We start from the raw sequence: 15,192 nt of genomic DNA on the forward strand, positions 1-15,192 counted from the left end.
CGCCGGTCCGCCATCGACATTCCTGACTGGAGGCTGGCTTGCCTTCTCATCCTAATTAATTGACTCCTCGATCAATTTCCTCCGACGCTCCAGTTTCTTCTTCCTCCACAAACAAGCAATCACACGGCGGTAGAATTTCCGCCACTCCAAAACTACTGAAACAATTTCAGAACAAAAAAAAAAAAAAAACCACGAAACCCTTGAACGATCAATTGTGGAAGAAACTGAATTAACGATGTGCAGAGACCCAACGACGTCGCATTCACAGGGAGGTGTGCAGGGCAGGGGAACAAGCAGAGACGGCGAATGTGGGACGGTAGAGTGGTTGTATTTTGTTGTTTAAAATTTCGGGGAAAGGATAAATTAAGGTTGTCTTCCGGAATAGTAGGGAGGGAAATTATTGGGTGTCCGAACCTCCGGCTCCGGCGTTTTCTGAAACTCAGTTGATTGGTGGGTCTGATGTTTACCTCCTTATTATAGGGTGTTTCTTACAGTGGACCAGAGATGGAGACGGACTGGAGAGAGAAAGAGAGGTAGAGACGGGGGGAGAGAGAGAGAGAGAGAGAGAGAGAGAGAGAGAGAGATTTTTAATTAATTCAAATAAATAAATGAAGAAAATTATGAAATGTAGGGTGGGGTACGAAGCCTACGTGAACGCAGCGGCAGTCCAAGCGGTTCTACATCCCCAACAACGTTACTCCTGATCTTTTGCTTATAAATTGATCATGATATTATAATATAAATTAAATTATATACATTGAATGTCATCTATATATAGGAAAAAATGCAACCAACTCTCTTATGATATTACAAGTGAGTAAATTAACCTCTTATGAAAAAATAAATAGCGATTTACCTTCCTATACTTTTTAAATATAACAATGTATCCCCTATGATTTTAAAAAAGAAACAATCTATTTTTCTATATAAGGAGGTAAATTGCTTCATTTTGAAAAGTATAGGATGATAAATTGCTAATTTTCAATGTCACAGGGGGACTAATTGCTATTAACCATATATATATATATATGTACATATAAGAAATAACTAAAATATTCAAATTAGGAGATCGCAGTCAGCCATTGATAATTTTAGAATACTTTCAATAACATACGAAATTCTCGTATAGTTATATTGTAGAGCTTATATCAATCTCTAGGTATTATAAGTTGTTTAATTAAATCATAATCGAGACCTTTAAATAAAATTCATTTAAACGAGAGTGATTATATTGGATCTATTATCAAAATTTGTACATCGAAAAATGCAATATACTTGTAAACAGATACCAATAATTTTGATTGATATCTTTTTAAATTAAACAAGATCAAATAATAAATATATAGAGCACTAATATATATCTTGGATCTTTAGAATATAAAGGAGGTGTGATGAAACAAAGAGAGCAAATTTTATCCATTGAATGCGATGGGTTGTTTGTTGTCTCTTTGCTTAAATTTGCACAGACAACGTGAGGGGTCTGATGGGCATCATTTATATGTTTGCAGTCGGATTCTTGGAAATAAATCCACGTATAACCATGTGCTACCCAGAACCAATGGTTTTGGATCTTTAGAATTAATGAATTTTCATTCAGGGAACTTGTTTAGATTTAGATACGGATACGTAATCTCCTTCGTATTTATGGAGAAAAATTATATCAAGGCTTTGAGGGATTATTGTCCCCCCAAAAAAAAAAGTGAAACATTCTAAGTTGCAAAGCTTTATCGCGGTAGAGAGTTTTGGTGTTTAGTTATTTGATTTGTTATATGCGTATAGTGACATATTAACACAAACTCTTTGTGTTGCATCATGAAGTCGACGTGTTTTCACGAAAAATATGATTAGTTTATTTTTTAACAGATTTGATTAGATGCATTATTACATTAAGAATTTGTAATAGGATATCAATAATCAACATTTACAATAATTTGTAATAAATTAACAAGTCCTAATAAAGACCATGTATTCTTTATTTTCGTTGTGGTTTAACATCTGTGAAATCAGTAACTCTGAGTACGAGAGAGCTGCAAAACTTTGGTTGATGGGCATATGTACGTACATGGAGACAGGAGTCAATGTTGGATAAATCCGACACCTGCGTTGTCGGGTCTAATCGAGATTACGTGGATGCATCTCCAATTTGAATCTTATTCCAAACATAGTATACATTAATTAAAAAGAAAAAAAATGCTTAACTTAAGACATAATTTGCCAGAACCGTTTAAATCTTTTCTAGAGAAGTAATAAGACAAAATTTGAGTTAGGGTTATTATTTCCACAATTTAAGTATTAATTAATATCGAACTAGAAATTATTATTCGTATTAAGTTTGATTTGTTTTAGTACTAATCAACAAATTCATTACTTATTTTACAACTATAATTTTTGTCCAAGTATAGAATAAGTTTATTAATTTGGAACCTGTCGTCCCGTTCAAACAAAGGTTTAATTAGTATAATTATTCCGAATGTTCTAACATCATAAAAATTTGAATTATTTCGATTTCACTCATTATCCTGAATTAAAATATGTTTCAAAATTACACATTACTTATAAATGCTATTCTTTTTATCGATAAAAGAAATCGAATCTACCTTCATATTTGGTGTATAATTATACATTACTTATAAAGATGTTAAAAATTAAAAAAAAAAAAAAAAATCAAAGGAGGATAAGCGTTTTGTACTTGGCGCATATTATTTTGTGCCTTATTTTTCTGGCCTCAGAACCAAACATTTGGTTGGGTCGGAAGGGGTCGTGAATTCCAGGTCTAAGTGGTTAACAAGCAGAAGCGAACGCGTGGTCGGTTACGTTTAAGGCGCGAGGAGAAGGAAAGAAAACAGAAGTTTGCCGGATGACGTGTATGATTGTCGTGGACATGATGAGCTGGCATGAAAAGACACCCGAGTTTGGATTCTTAGGAACAGCATGCCCATGATTTGAGGAGACAATGGCATATAATAGTGAGAATCTTTACAACCAAGATTTCAAATATCTCACCAAAACATACACAAAATTAGAAAAAAATTATTAAAAGACACCTGGATTTTTTTTTAGATAATTTTTACAGCTGTTTTTTTTTATGATTTTAATTTTTAATTTTTAGAATAATAATTAAAATAAAAATATATTTATTTGTACTTATTCTTTTTAAAAATATACTGATTTAATATATTTTAATATAAAACACAATCTCAAAAATTAATCTAAACATATCCTCATTAAGCATATAAATATATACAAAATTGAAAATACATTTTTCCACTAAGGATATCGTGAGTTCTTAAATATCGTTTATGCATATTCATAAAATAATACTGGTTGAGAATGAAGCCCCTAATATCTTTTTAGTGATTTAAATAATAATAAAAAATGTGAAGGCAAAAAATAAAAATATAACCAAATCGTCTTAATTAGTAAAAACTAACTTAACACTCTAAACATAAGTGTATGTTTTGTCTGGTTTAGATGGACTGTATTCAACTTTGTAAAAGTATTGCATCATTGATTATTTGGTGGTGTGCAGTGAAGGGCCATAGTTAGAGACGCGAGCTCTGGCTCTCAACACTCCTAACCACCTTTTAAGTTTCACATTTCTGTTTTTACAACTTAGTTAGTAATAACACGTTTTTTTCATTATAGTTTGAATATATTAGTTGTTAGTTAGTCAGCGCGCAGCTAAGTTTTGACACTTGTACATAAACGATTGTAAATTCTATTTTCACGCTTTTAACAGCCTTATTACGCGTTAAGAAATAGTAAACCCGACTATTGGGCCATACTCTAAAACCGTTAATCAGCAAGCAGGCCACTCATGCTCCTACTCTATTGGATCAGTGGAAAGAAATAAGTATTTATAATTCATAATTTTAAATTTATTCATAAAATTTCGATTTTATCAATAACGTTAGTGTTATTGATTAAAATATTATGAATACACATAACTCAGACCGTAACATTAGAAATTTCACTTACTGAATTTGAATGATACAGGACATGGACACATATTTGTATTATTAATAAAACAAATATACAACTTTTTAATATTTTTACAATTTTCAGGACGCAACTAATTGATGAATATGTAAAAGATATTATCTCTCTACAAAAAAATTAAATTTTCGCTACATTACAAGTAACCATGCAGGATTTAAAAATCATTGTAAATTAATTCTATTAATAATGATAAAACAAAACAAATGCGAAAATTTAAAACTTTACCGAGTATCAAATCAACATTTGTCATGATATTTTTACTGTGGTCAAAACATTTGCTATAGTTTTTTCTATCGCTCGTGTTTTCGCATCACTTACAGAAATAACAACTAACACACACAAAAGTATTTTGCTGTATATGAAGAAGATATTGGGGAATTGGCCATACGTGAAATCATAATTATTGGTACATTATTTCTAATGGATCAATTTTCAGAGGTATGTTTCACTAATAGACCGAGGGATAAGTAATTCGACTCAATCATATCCGGATGATGAATGTGTGGAATTCATATCATGCAAAGAGATATTGCTTTTGCTAATTGAAGTTTAAGAACCATTGGGATCCCATGTTTAATTTATATGTCGCAATTTTTTTTATTTGATCATAATAATTAATTATAATAAAAAATAATATTTTATTTTTTAGTTTCTAAATAAAAAAAATTTGAACAATCTTTGTTGCTCAATGAATCCGTGAATATTAAATGTGATCCATCCAATGCACAAATTTAATTTAATTATAATTATACTGTCGTTATTTTTAATAAATAGTATAAGACAACAGTAATAATAACAAAAGTAACAACAATAATAATAATATTTCAGTATGTCCCGTTGCATTACAAACATAATTACAGGGAAAAAAATAAAGTAAAAGTTATACACAAATTAAACTACGTCGATAATAAACAACAATTTTATCAACACACAAACTAAAAAAGGAAAGAAAAAGAAAAACCAACTAAAACGGTAACCCCACCGTAGAAGTTAAGGATCTCCAACGGCCGCCGCCGCCGCTTCAGCAAACAGAAGACAATAGGAGTAGATGTAAAAACATTAATTAGTTATACCCCCTAAGGTTCCTGCACTGTAAAATCCCTTTGTACATTACTTGCCAATTCTGGGGCATACCCTCCAAATTCTCATTATTGTTATACCGGGCGGCCGCCCCCGCCGCCGCCGCAGGCCTTGACATGTGTTTCTTCCCACAAGATCTCTGATCAGCCACTGTTTCTTCGTCCGCGAATCTCACCTTCTTCTTCGGCTCATCCTTCACCCCCACTACATCAAAAATTTAAATTAAATGATGAAAATGCAACCCATAAATCACCAAACAAAATTTAAAAAAGGGTCAATAAATTAAAAGTAAAATAAAAACCCAAGTAAATATTATTATCATTCTTTTTTAAAATGGAAAAAATCATAATTAGCAACCGGTCGAATTCTTGAACTCGAATTCCATCTGCTTCATGAAATTGGAGAGAAGGCGTTTGTGGACCTGCATGGCGAGCAAAACCACGCTGCCCGAGGCTGCAAAAACCGCCATAAAACCGGTTCCTAATGAACTATCCATTTCTCTTTAGTTTTCTTTTTTTCCCTCCAAAAAAATAAATAAAAGAAAAAACCCAAATATTCTACGATCTATGATCTAATCTTGTGAGCAATCAAACGGGACGACGTCGTTGTAGGCTACGAAAAAAACCATTTTCTGGATTTGAAGATTCTAAGGAGGACAAAAGGAGGTTGCATTTGACGAAAGCCAGGATGTCATAATAAAACAAAAAAAGAGTAGTTGCAAGAATGAATCTTGGTTGTGGGGTAGTTGACAGTTTCTTTTGTTTTTCGTTTTTCTTTTTTTTTGGTGGGTCGTTCTGAATCTACTCGGTGTCAAGTGCCATGATGGTAAGATATATGGCAATTGACGTTTGGATAATTTCAAAGCATACTTACTACGTTTTGTTTCAATGGTTTTGAGTTAATATATATGTGTGTGCGCCTGTTTCTTTCTTTCCTATTTTTTTGGTCCGAAATCAACCCTCCTTCATCGATTTCTAAGGACATGTTTTTCTCTCGAAAATTAAGGGTCAAGAATCTGTATGTTTTTTGTAATTACATATAATTTTCTTTGGTTTATGAGGGGGAAAAAAAGGGTTTGGAAAATGAGAAACTTGCGGATAAAGACTCAATGATGATCGAATTCCCCCACCATTAGATTCTTTTTATGGTGTCGTAGTATTTGGATGAATTTGGATATGTAGTTAAATATTAATATGTCATGAACCATTTAGTTTCATTTAAAAGATTTTGAGTTTAAATCTAAGTTGGTGCGGATTTCTCACCCCATCCATGTAATTAAAAAAAAAAAAAAAGAGTTAAATGCAATTTACCCATTATGATATGTGAAATGAACAAATAAATAAATAAAAATAGCAACTTACTCCTATGTGTTTTGAAAAACGAAGCAAATTACTTCTCGATCAATGATTTAAATAGGGGATAATTTACTTTATTTTACAAAATACAGGAGATAATTTGTTATTTTATTTTTCACAAGATTTCTTTTTTACTCAATTTTCATATCACAAGGGAATAAATTGTATTTTTTCCTAGGATATGAAGTCACATTTGCCATATTTGGTATCCCTCAAAGACTTGAAAATCAACGCATCTTTTTTCAGCTTTGCTCATCTTCAATTAATTCAAAACTTTAAAGTGAAAAATTCAAAGTCAACTCAAAACTATTTTATTTTTTTTATTTGACCATTAAGAATTAATTAAATATTTATTAAATATCCAAACAAAGCCGGGGACAATTAATTTTAGATCGTTAATAAGGAAAAATGTTGAATGTTGGATGGTCAACAATGAAAATTCTTAAGCCACTAACCTATACTAGCTCTTTTAATAGGGGTAATTATATTTCCTGACTTATGACCTATTTAAATAAATTATTTATACCACTCGAACAATTATATATACACTAATCAAGAAACATTAATATCATTTACACAAATTTTTTATGCTTTTTAAAAAATTACACATATACTATTAAAAAACGTTAATATAATTATACAAACTATTCATCCTTTTTAGTTGTCAAGAATAATTTTTATAATTATATAAAAAATAAAAATACGTTGCGTAAATATACATAAGTTAGAAAGTGTAAATAATTATTGGTTTTGAATGAGTAGTGGAGTAGGATAGGATGGGGTCTTGTACGTGTGGAAACGGCACCTTTCTCAACAACTAACCATGTGATTTGGTCACATGATCTCATTATACTAAGTAGCACCTTATCCTTAATTAAATAAGCACATGGTTACGGGATAGTACAAGGATTTTGTCTTAACTAAGGGCGGCTTCTTGATCCACGAATTTGGAACCTCTAACAATTAATACTCAGACATTTTATTTTTTAATTCATGCGGAGGATGCTCAAAATGTAGACCATATTCACCATAATTTTCTTTATAAGACGTTGCTTGAGTGGTTAGGTGGATTACATCTCACAATTAAAAGGTTGTAAAATTTTTTATGAATATAGGTATATTTTTTTATTTTTTATCTGTTTACTTTGAATATGTTTGTCGATTTAAAAATATCGGTGTATTCAATTAGTATTTGAATTTTAATGTGTAGAATGATATAGTAATAAATCGAACCTTATTTATTTTAGAAAAAAACATATTTAGGGAGCCTGGCAAAAGAATTTCTTTTCAATGAGTTTAAGTTTTTGCTATATTATAAATGTCCATGACTTAAAAAATATAGTAAATCAATATTATTAACCACGGTTAAATAAAATCTAAGCAAAAACTTAAATTTTTACCATGATTAATTATTATTTGCCATGACTTTTAGCAATAGGAAACATTCGCCATGGCTAATATTTTTGCCATACTTGCAGAAACAATATTTGTCTTGACTTTTTTTTTTTTTTTCATTATAGTAATTAACCGTAGTGAAAAAAATATTATTTCTAGTGCCTCCTTTTGTTGAGTGAGGAATAGAAGAAAAAATTTAAACCCAAATTAGATTTGATCGAACCGATTATATGTCAAGTGCAATATACTTACAATGTGATTGATATACAGTTCAGGGAAAGAACGAATCATATGACAAGTTTACTGTATTTTCTCTTGTGATTAGATTAATTTGATCAAATCTGATTTCAATAAAAATTATTCAGAAATATGATGACTAAATTAAAAAATGGAAACTTCACAATACACCTTAAAATAATAACTGAAATTTTCACATGCAACATAAAACACTACAATACAATTATTGAAACTGATACTACAATACAACTCCTTTATGCAAAAGGAGAATTAGGACAAAACATCTGCTAATAAAAGACCAGACGTCATTGTGTAGGACAATTATGCATCCGGGACCATTCATACTTTGGTTTTTTTTTTTCTTGATTAATTGGTAGTGCTGGTTCATCCGGATTTTTAGGGTCCAAAAGGCAACAACATTACTTCCACCATAGCTCTAATGGGGTCAATAGGGAATAACCTGAATTTCAACCTCATTTGAGTTCTTGATCAGAAAACTCTTATTAATGTATCTTTTTTCTAAGCTTAAGATTATTTAACAATCCAAGAGGATTCCTAGAACTAATTGGTCTGAGTTAGTTTATCTTAATAACATATATTCCCATTGTCAGCAGCGGATTTATTACACAAACAATTGACAACCTAAACAAATTGTCCAATCTGCCTGAAGCCGTCACATCCAACTTTGTTGCATCTGCAAGAACAAGCTTTAAATTGCCATTGGCCACCATCTAATCACCTTTTCTGCAAACCACCTAATAAATCAGATTTTAATTTCTTAAAAAAAAAAAAAAACACAATGGATAGAACAAGAAACGAGAATTTAAATTTGAATTTCCCCCCCCCCCCCCCCAAAAAAAAAATAGAGACTCGTGTAATTCAAATTTGAACGTAAAGTACAATATATTATGAACTGAAATTAATTGAGTTATAATACTTGATTCAATGACAGTTAGTAATTAAGATAGCTACACTAAATTTAATTTAATCTCGTTTTTTATATACTTGAAAAGAAAAAAAAGAAAAGAAAGGGAAAACAAGAAAACAAGAAAAGAAAAGCATAGACACACACGTGATGAAGAAATTAAAAGGGACAAGGATTTCTTATACGTTATCAAGAAATAACATAATAATCTACTGCTACTATGACTACATATCTATATTACATGTAATCCAATAATATTCTAACGTAAGAAACTGACAGACGGACAAGTGTTGGCGGCGATTCAGGAGGTGAAGTAAAAAACTGGCTGGAGGATGAGGTGGAGGCAGAGGAAGCAGGCGGTGGAGATGGAGAGGAACACCAGGCCGTAGAGCAGTCTGAGAGCCATTCGGGAGGGGCGAGTTAGCCTTTACGGCTGGAGATTGATTAGAACCAACATTTTTGAGAGGCAAATATGAGTAGGAGTGGAGTGGAGAGTGAGAGAGATAATGTTTGAATTTTGAATCGCCACCGAATTGGATAAGATGCTCCAATTTGTCCTTTTTTCTTTTAGGAAAAAATAAAAAAAAAAGGATATATGTCAAATTAGTTGGAGAATCAAAATTTGCGGGTAGTCGTGGCATGTTCAGGATAAATGAGGCCTGAAGGCTGAAACCCAGTTGTTACGTAAGGTGGTGGTTGTTATTGTTAAATTCTTTTAATTTGGGTTCTGATTATACAGTTGGAGAAAAAGACAACAAGGGTCCATAGCTCAGTGGTAGAGCATTTGACTGCAGATCAAGAGGTCACCGGTTCGAACCCGGTTGGGCCCTTTGATTGAGTATTATTTTTTGCCCGGTTACAATTGTGGGCCTAGCTTGGGGCCTCGGCCAGCTAATTAATGGTTAACTTTAGGCTCCTTAGAATTGTGGGCTTGGGCATCTGTGAAGGAAGTTCTTGGATCAAATATTGAAATGTGATTTTCATTTGTACATACGTTCCATTTTCACACGCATTACTATTCTTTAACAGATCACTAATTAAAAAAAAGAAAAAAGAAAAAACAATACACTAAATTATTAGATTGATAATCCCCGATGTTAGGTCTGATTAAACAATATTATAAATTTATATTTTTTTTATAAAATTACAAGTATATTTCTTAATTTTGCAGTTTTATTTACAAGTATATATACTCCCTATTTAATGATCAAACTCTAAATAAACACCCCTTTAAAGGTGTACTTGTAATTTTATAACGGGCATAAGGTGTTTGTATAATTAGGTTTAATTTTAAAAAGTGTAGATATAATTTACCCTAAAATAAATATAGCCTTGATGTGGTGTACGTCTATGTTCGATGTGCTATCCAATGTTTTCGAGGGAGAATTTTTAATAGTTGATGACAGTAAATAGTGTAATCCTTTTAAAAATTGAATTTTGAAGTGTTTTTGAATAATTGAAAATAATTAAAATGTAGAATGCTTGTATTTATTGTGTAACTTTATTAGTTATTATAAAATGATAAATATTTTACAATTATGCTATATCCATCAAGCCCAGTATATTGTATATAGTTGGTAGACTAATTCCAAAACCCTGTCTCCTCAAAAAACCGAAAACCAATCATCAATTTTCTCAAACTTTCCTACCTTAAATCATGGGAAGCCACTGCATAGTGGAAGGAAAAAAAAACGCCAAATCTTGATAGAGAACTAATTTTAGAAACTAAAGCCGATATTGATGCATGGCCAACCAAATCCCCATGCAAAATCAATATAAAAACCCCCGCAATCCCCTTTGATTTTTCATCCCCCTCACTTGTTTTTCTATTTCTTCCTCTTTAACCAAAAACCATTTCCATTTTCCTCCTATTAATTTGGTTAAAGGGAAGAAGAAACAATCATGGCTGTCTTCAACACCCGCCTCGCCGCATTGCTTATCTCTCTCTCCGTCGTCCTCTTCGCCTCCTCTGCCTCCGCCAACACCGACCCTTCCTCCCCTCCCACCTTAGACGAACTATCCACCGCAGTGGCGAAGCGGTTAAAGGATCCCCCGACCGACGATTGCGCTAAGAAGGCCCTTCTCCTGTGCGAGGAGGCGTACAAGAAGGCCGTGGAGATGTTGAAGAAGGGGGTGGAGAGCGTCTCCGCCGGAGACTTCGTTCAGGCGAGGACAGAGACACACACGTTCATTAATAACATCAACGCCTGTGACGACAGCTCCATGGAGTTCCAGAACTTCGGAGAGTGGGCAAGGGAAGTCGGCGGTGACTGTCTTGCCAAGATTGTCGAACACATGGATCCTGAGGAATGAGTTCTTAAAAAACAATTGAGGGAGATCTCTATTTGTTACATTTTAATTTATTTTTTAACTTATTAATCCTTCCAGGTAGCTCCCAAGTTACCAAATCTGTGGAAGCATTTGGGAAAAAAATATTTCGTCTTTTAATTTTGCTCCCAATTAATTTTAGTCGTCTCTATAATAGTATGAATAATGCTGAACTTCGATATTAATACTTGACTTGAACATAATAAAGTAAACATTAAATTAATTTATATTATTAATTCAATACATACTAATCATTTGAAATAAATACACCCTAAGTAACATTATCTCCAATCACACTTTCGCCATTAATTTATAAAATATTGTAAACATATGGCTAGAAATTCATTGTATGCATGTACATAATATCTAAATGTGGAAGGATTTGACAAAAAGAAAAAGAAAACAAATTCATCTGTTAATTTTATACCCAATTAATTTTGGTCCTCTAAATATACCAATCACATTTTTAACATTAATTTACAAAATGTTGCGAATGTGGTTTGTCTGATCTCGCCGTCATGTTCATGGCACGTGATGGAATTAATTGTGCTACTAGTCCCCAAGATATAGAGTATTTTGCAAAATTAATCTCATGCTTTTTATAATAGTCAATTTCAATCCCATAATAATTTAATGGTGATGTGCAAAAAAATATCCCACCATTAAAATTTTATTAGGATGGTTATGTGTTGTGCACGTGGTAGTTAAGTTTTCTATCTTTTATTACTTCCACCATTAAATTGCAAATTTAATCCCTAAGAGATTTTGCAATATTGGTCCTATACTAGCAAAATAGTAAAAAAGAAGTCCCATAACTTAATAGATATATGTAAAAAGCATCACACTTTTATGTTTTGGACGGAAAAGCCACATGCAAGCCGTTTAACTCCTATGAGAATGGGGGAGTCACACAACAAAATATTTTTGAAGGAGACTTACTTAATGACTCGGCCTTTTATAGAGGTAACATGTAAGCAGTTCTTTTCTTCAAAAATTCTCAACAAAAACAATCAGGGTGATGTTGTGTTGTGGGAGGTGGCTCATTTGGATTTCTTGCAGAATTGAAAGTCAAAGGAGATGATTTCTTTCATGTTCGAAAGTTATGACTGAAAAATATATATTTTTTAGGAATGCAAACTTATATGTGCAATGGTAAATGAAATGATCGCTAAATTATTGCATAGAATATATTAATGTATGAATGATGAAATTCAATGTCAAAATGAAAAAATCAAGAATATGGAGTTCGCAATTGCATACCTCCAAAAAAGGAGGAATAGAAATATGACTTGAGGATTTAATTGTCAGATTGAGGATCAGAAAAGATAATTGACTCGTTAAGGCAAAATTCGAGAAGCTGCAAATAGAGATTAAGGCTAACATGGTAGAATTAAGTGAAAATGCTAGTAAAAAGAGAAATCCCACTCTTATATTAACATTTATATATGGAAAAATATTAAATAATCATAATAATTATATAATTTTTATAATTATTTTTTCATCCATAACCTCCCGCGAGTCCTTTCATCATTGTGGGTACCTCCCTCTCCCTTGAGTTGCCTTCCGCCCTCCTCCCCTCCCCCTCCTACCAGGTACTGAATCACCTCCCACCAGTTCTCCCCTTCCTCAGTTTGTCGCTATGCCCTCCCCCTGCTCGTCCACTCTCTTTCTCCCTCGCCCAGTTGCCCCGTTGTCCCTTTCCCCTGCCCGTGCCATTGTCGCCCCCTCTCCGTCTCCCATTGCTGCCACCCCTTCCTCTCTTCCCCATCACCACCACCCTACTCCCTTCCCCCTCCCTCTCTATATATATATATCACTTTATATTTATAATACATGTTATATAAATATATATTGGGGTTATAAGAGGGAATTAACGTTTCCTATATGGCGGGGTTTATCCACGTAAGAATTATGTGAGGCAAGGAATTTATTATTTTTTTTTAGTTTTATCAGTCAAATTTTCAATTCTAAAATCTTAAAAAATGCCAACTGATCAGTACTTTACGGTCAAATTTGGAAACTCCCATGATCGCGTTCTTAATGTCACTAAATTATCACATTCATAATTGAGTACATGCAAGACCGAAAAGAAACTACATATCTTAAAATGTTGGTGGATTTAATATTATGTTGTAGAAATTCGACAAAAATAGAAGGGCAAGACAACAGAAATGTGGAAGCATGCATGCTGTATGGTCACAAAAATCAAATTCTTGTTAGAGAAACTAATTTAAGAAATCAAAGTCGATATTGATGCATGGCCAACCAAATCCCCTTGCAATCTCAATAAATACCACCGCAATCCCTTTTGATTTTCCATCCCCTCACTTGTTTTTTATTTCTTCCTCTTTAACCAAAAACCATTTCATCTCATTCCCATTTTCAGTTTTCTCCGCTTAATTTGGTTAAAGCGAAGAAGAAACGATCATGGCTGTCTTCAACACCCGCCTCGCCGCATTGCTTATCTCTCTCTCCATCGTTCTTTCCGCCGCCTCCGCCACTGCCGATCCCCCATCCCCTCCCACCTTAGATGAAGTATCCTCCTACCTTTCGGGATTGAAGGAACATTTTAGATTCCTGCAGGAAAGCAGCCTTGCCCCGCCGCCGGAAGAGCATGCGGCCAAGGACATGACCCACTATCTTACTGAGCATATGAGCGCCGCCGTCAAAATGGGAGACTTCGTTCAGGCGAGGGCGGAGACACACACGTTCATTAATAACATCAATGCCTGTGACGACAACTCCATGGAGTTCCAGACCTTCGCAGAGTGGGCAAGGGAAGCCGGCGGTGACTGTCTTGCCAAGATTGTCGAACACATTGACCCTGAGGAATGAGTTCTTCAAAATCAATTGAGGGAGATCCCTATTTGTTTATTTTCTTTTTCCATTTTATTAATTAGATGTTTTTTTCTTTATTAAACAAGAATTGCTCTATTCAATTTGTGCTCAATTATTTTACCACATACTATTTATGGAATCTTGGTATATTTGGATTCATTTTTAATTAGAACATGATAGGCATTATTTTGATATTTATATACAAAGACCCTATATTTTTTCTAATTAAAATAATGGTCAAAACGTTTTAGTGATTCAGTCCTTCATCTGCTTAAATAAAATCGAGGTAATTTGCTTGGCCTTCAAGATTTATTTGATATTTATTTTTTTAATCACAAAATATGATCTACACTTATCAAATTATTGGTATTTTTTTTTATTGGCAAGACAAGACTTGAATTGCCTTAAAAACTTCAATTCTATATACGACAATATTTAATTTTATCCATCAATTAGTATTTTATTTTATAAAAAAATATAAAATTGATGAAAAAACTAGATTGCACATGTCCATATATAATTGGCAATAAATTCTGAATGCCTACAAATGTCCCCTCGAGACTTGTTTACAAATTGCAATAAATTGAAAGAGTGAACACATCTCAAAATTATTTTTTCCCTTGATTTTTTTTTCCTCTCCACTTTCTTCTATTTCTTTCTTTCTTTTTTTCTTCATTTTGGTAACATTACACAACCTACATACCTAATTGAAGGATGAAGTCATAATGTAATTCACTCTACTGAAAATTTATGGATAGCTTAAACTCATATCAATGAGTCATCAATTTGTATTTGTACTCCAGCGCTATAATTTATACCCCCATCAAAGAGTTTTTACTTAGATTTTGTAAATAGTTTATAGTCATATCAAGAGTCTTTATTTGAATTTGTTAGATAATTTATACTTGTGTTAAGGAGTCTTCAATTTGAATTGAAATTTGATAGTTTGTACTCATATCAAAGAATAATTAAAATCATTTTTATTTAAGAGTTTAGATAGTTTAGCCTCATATATATCTCGGAATATTATTGACA

General features: G+C 32.7%; 2 protein-coding genes and 1 non-coding gene across 3 annotated transcripts in view; 1 reads left to right on the plus strand and 2 right to left on the minus strand.

Annotated features, from left to right (window-relative positions):
- Nucleotides 1-564, minus strand: part of LOC105161694 — a gene marked incomplete in the record, with an annotated part of 996 nt that extends 432 nt beyond the window's left edge. Inside the window, 1 exon segment of the mRNA XM_020694005.1 lies at nt 8-564. Coding sequence (XP_020549664.1) covers nt 8-50 — 43 coding nt within the window.
- Nucleotides 4,986-6,010, minus strand: LOC105161695. The gene is made up of 2 exons (XM_011079478.2): nt 5,437-6,010; nt 4,986-5,283 (listed from the first exon to the last, which is right to left on the minus strand). The coding sequence occupies exons 1-2, from the start codon at nt 5,573-5,575 to the stop codon at nt 5,063-5,065; spliced, it is 360 nt and encodes a 119-aa protein (XP_011077780.1). The 5' UTR covers nt 5,576-6,010; the 3' UTR covers nt 4,986-5,062.
- TRNAC-GCA lies at nt 9,750-9,821 on the plus strand. Its single transcript has one exon. It is a non-coding gene; the product is annotated as a tRNA-Cys (tRNA).

This window comes from Sesamum indicum, linkage group LG5, assembly GCF_000512975.1.
Source record: "Sesamum indicum cultivar Zhongzhi No. 13 linkage group LG5, S_indicum_v1.0, whole genome shotgun sequence".
NCBI lineage: Eukaryota > Viridiplantae > Streptophyta > Magnoliopsida > Lamiales > Pedaliaceae > Sesamum > Sesamum indicum.

Bases quoted from the DNA above. Each gene is read 5' to 3' on its own strand.
- LOC105161695 (XM_011079478.2), bottom strand. From the start codon at position 5,575: ATGGATAGTTCATTAGGAACCGGTTTTATGGCGGTTTTTGCAGCCTCG. The intron at 5,284-5,436 runs GTTGCTAATTAT...TTTTTGATGTAG, and splicing joins CGAGTTCAAGAATTCGACCG to TGGGGGTGAAGGATGAGCCG.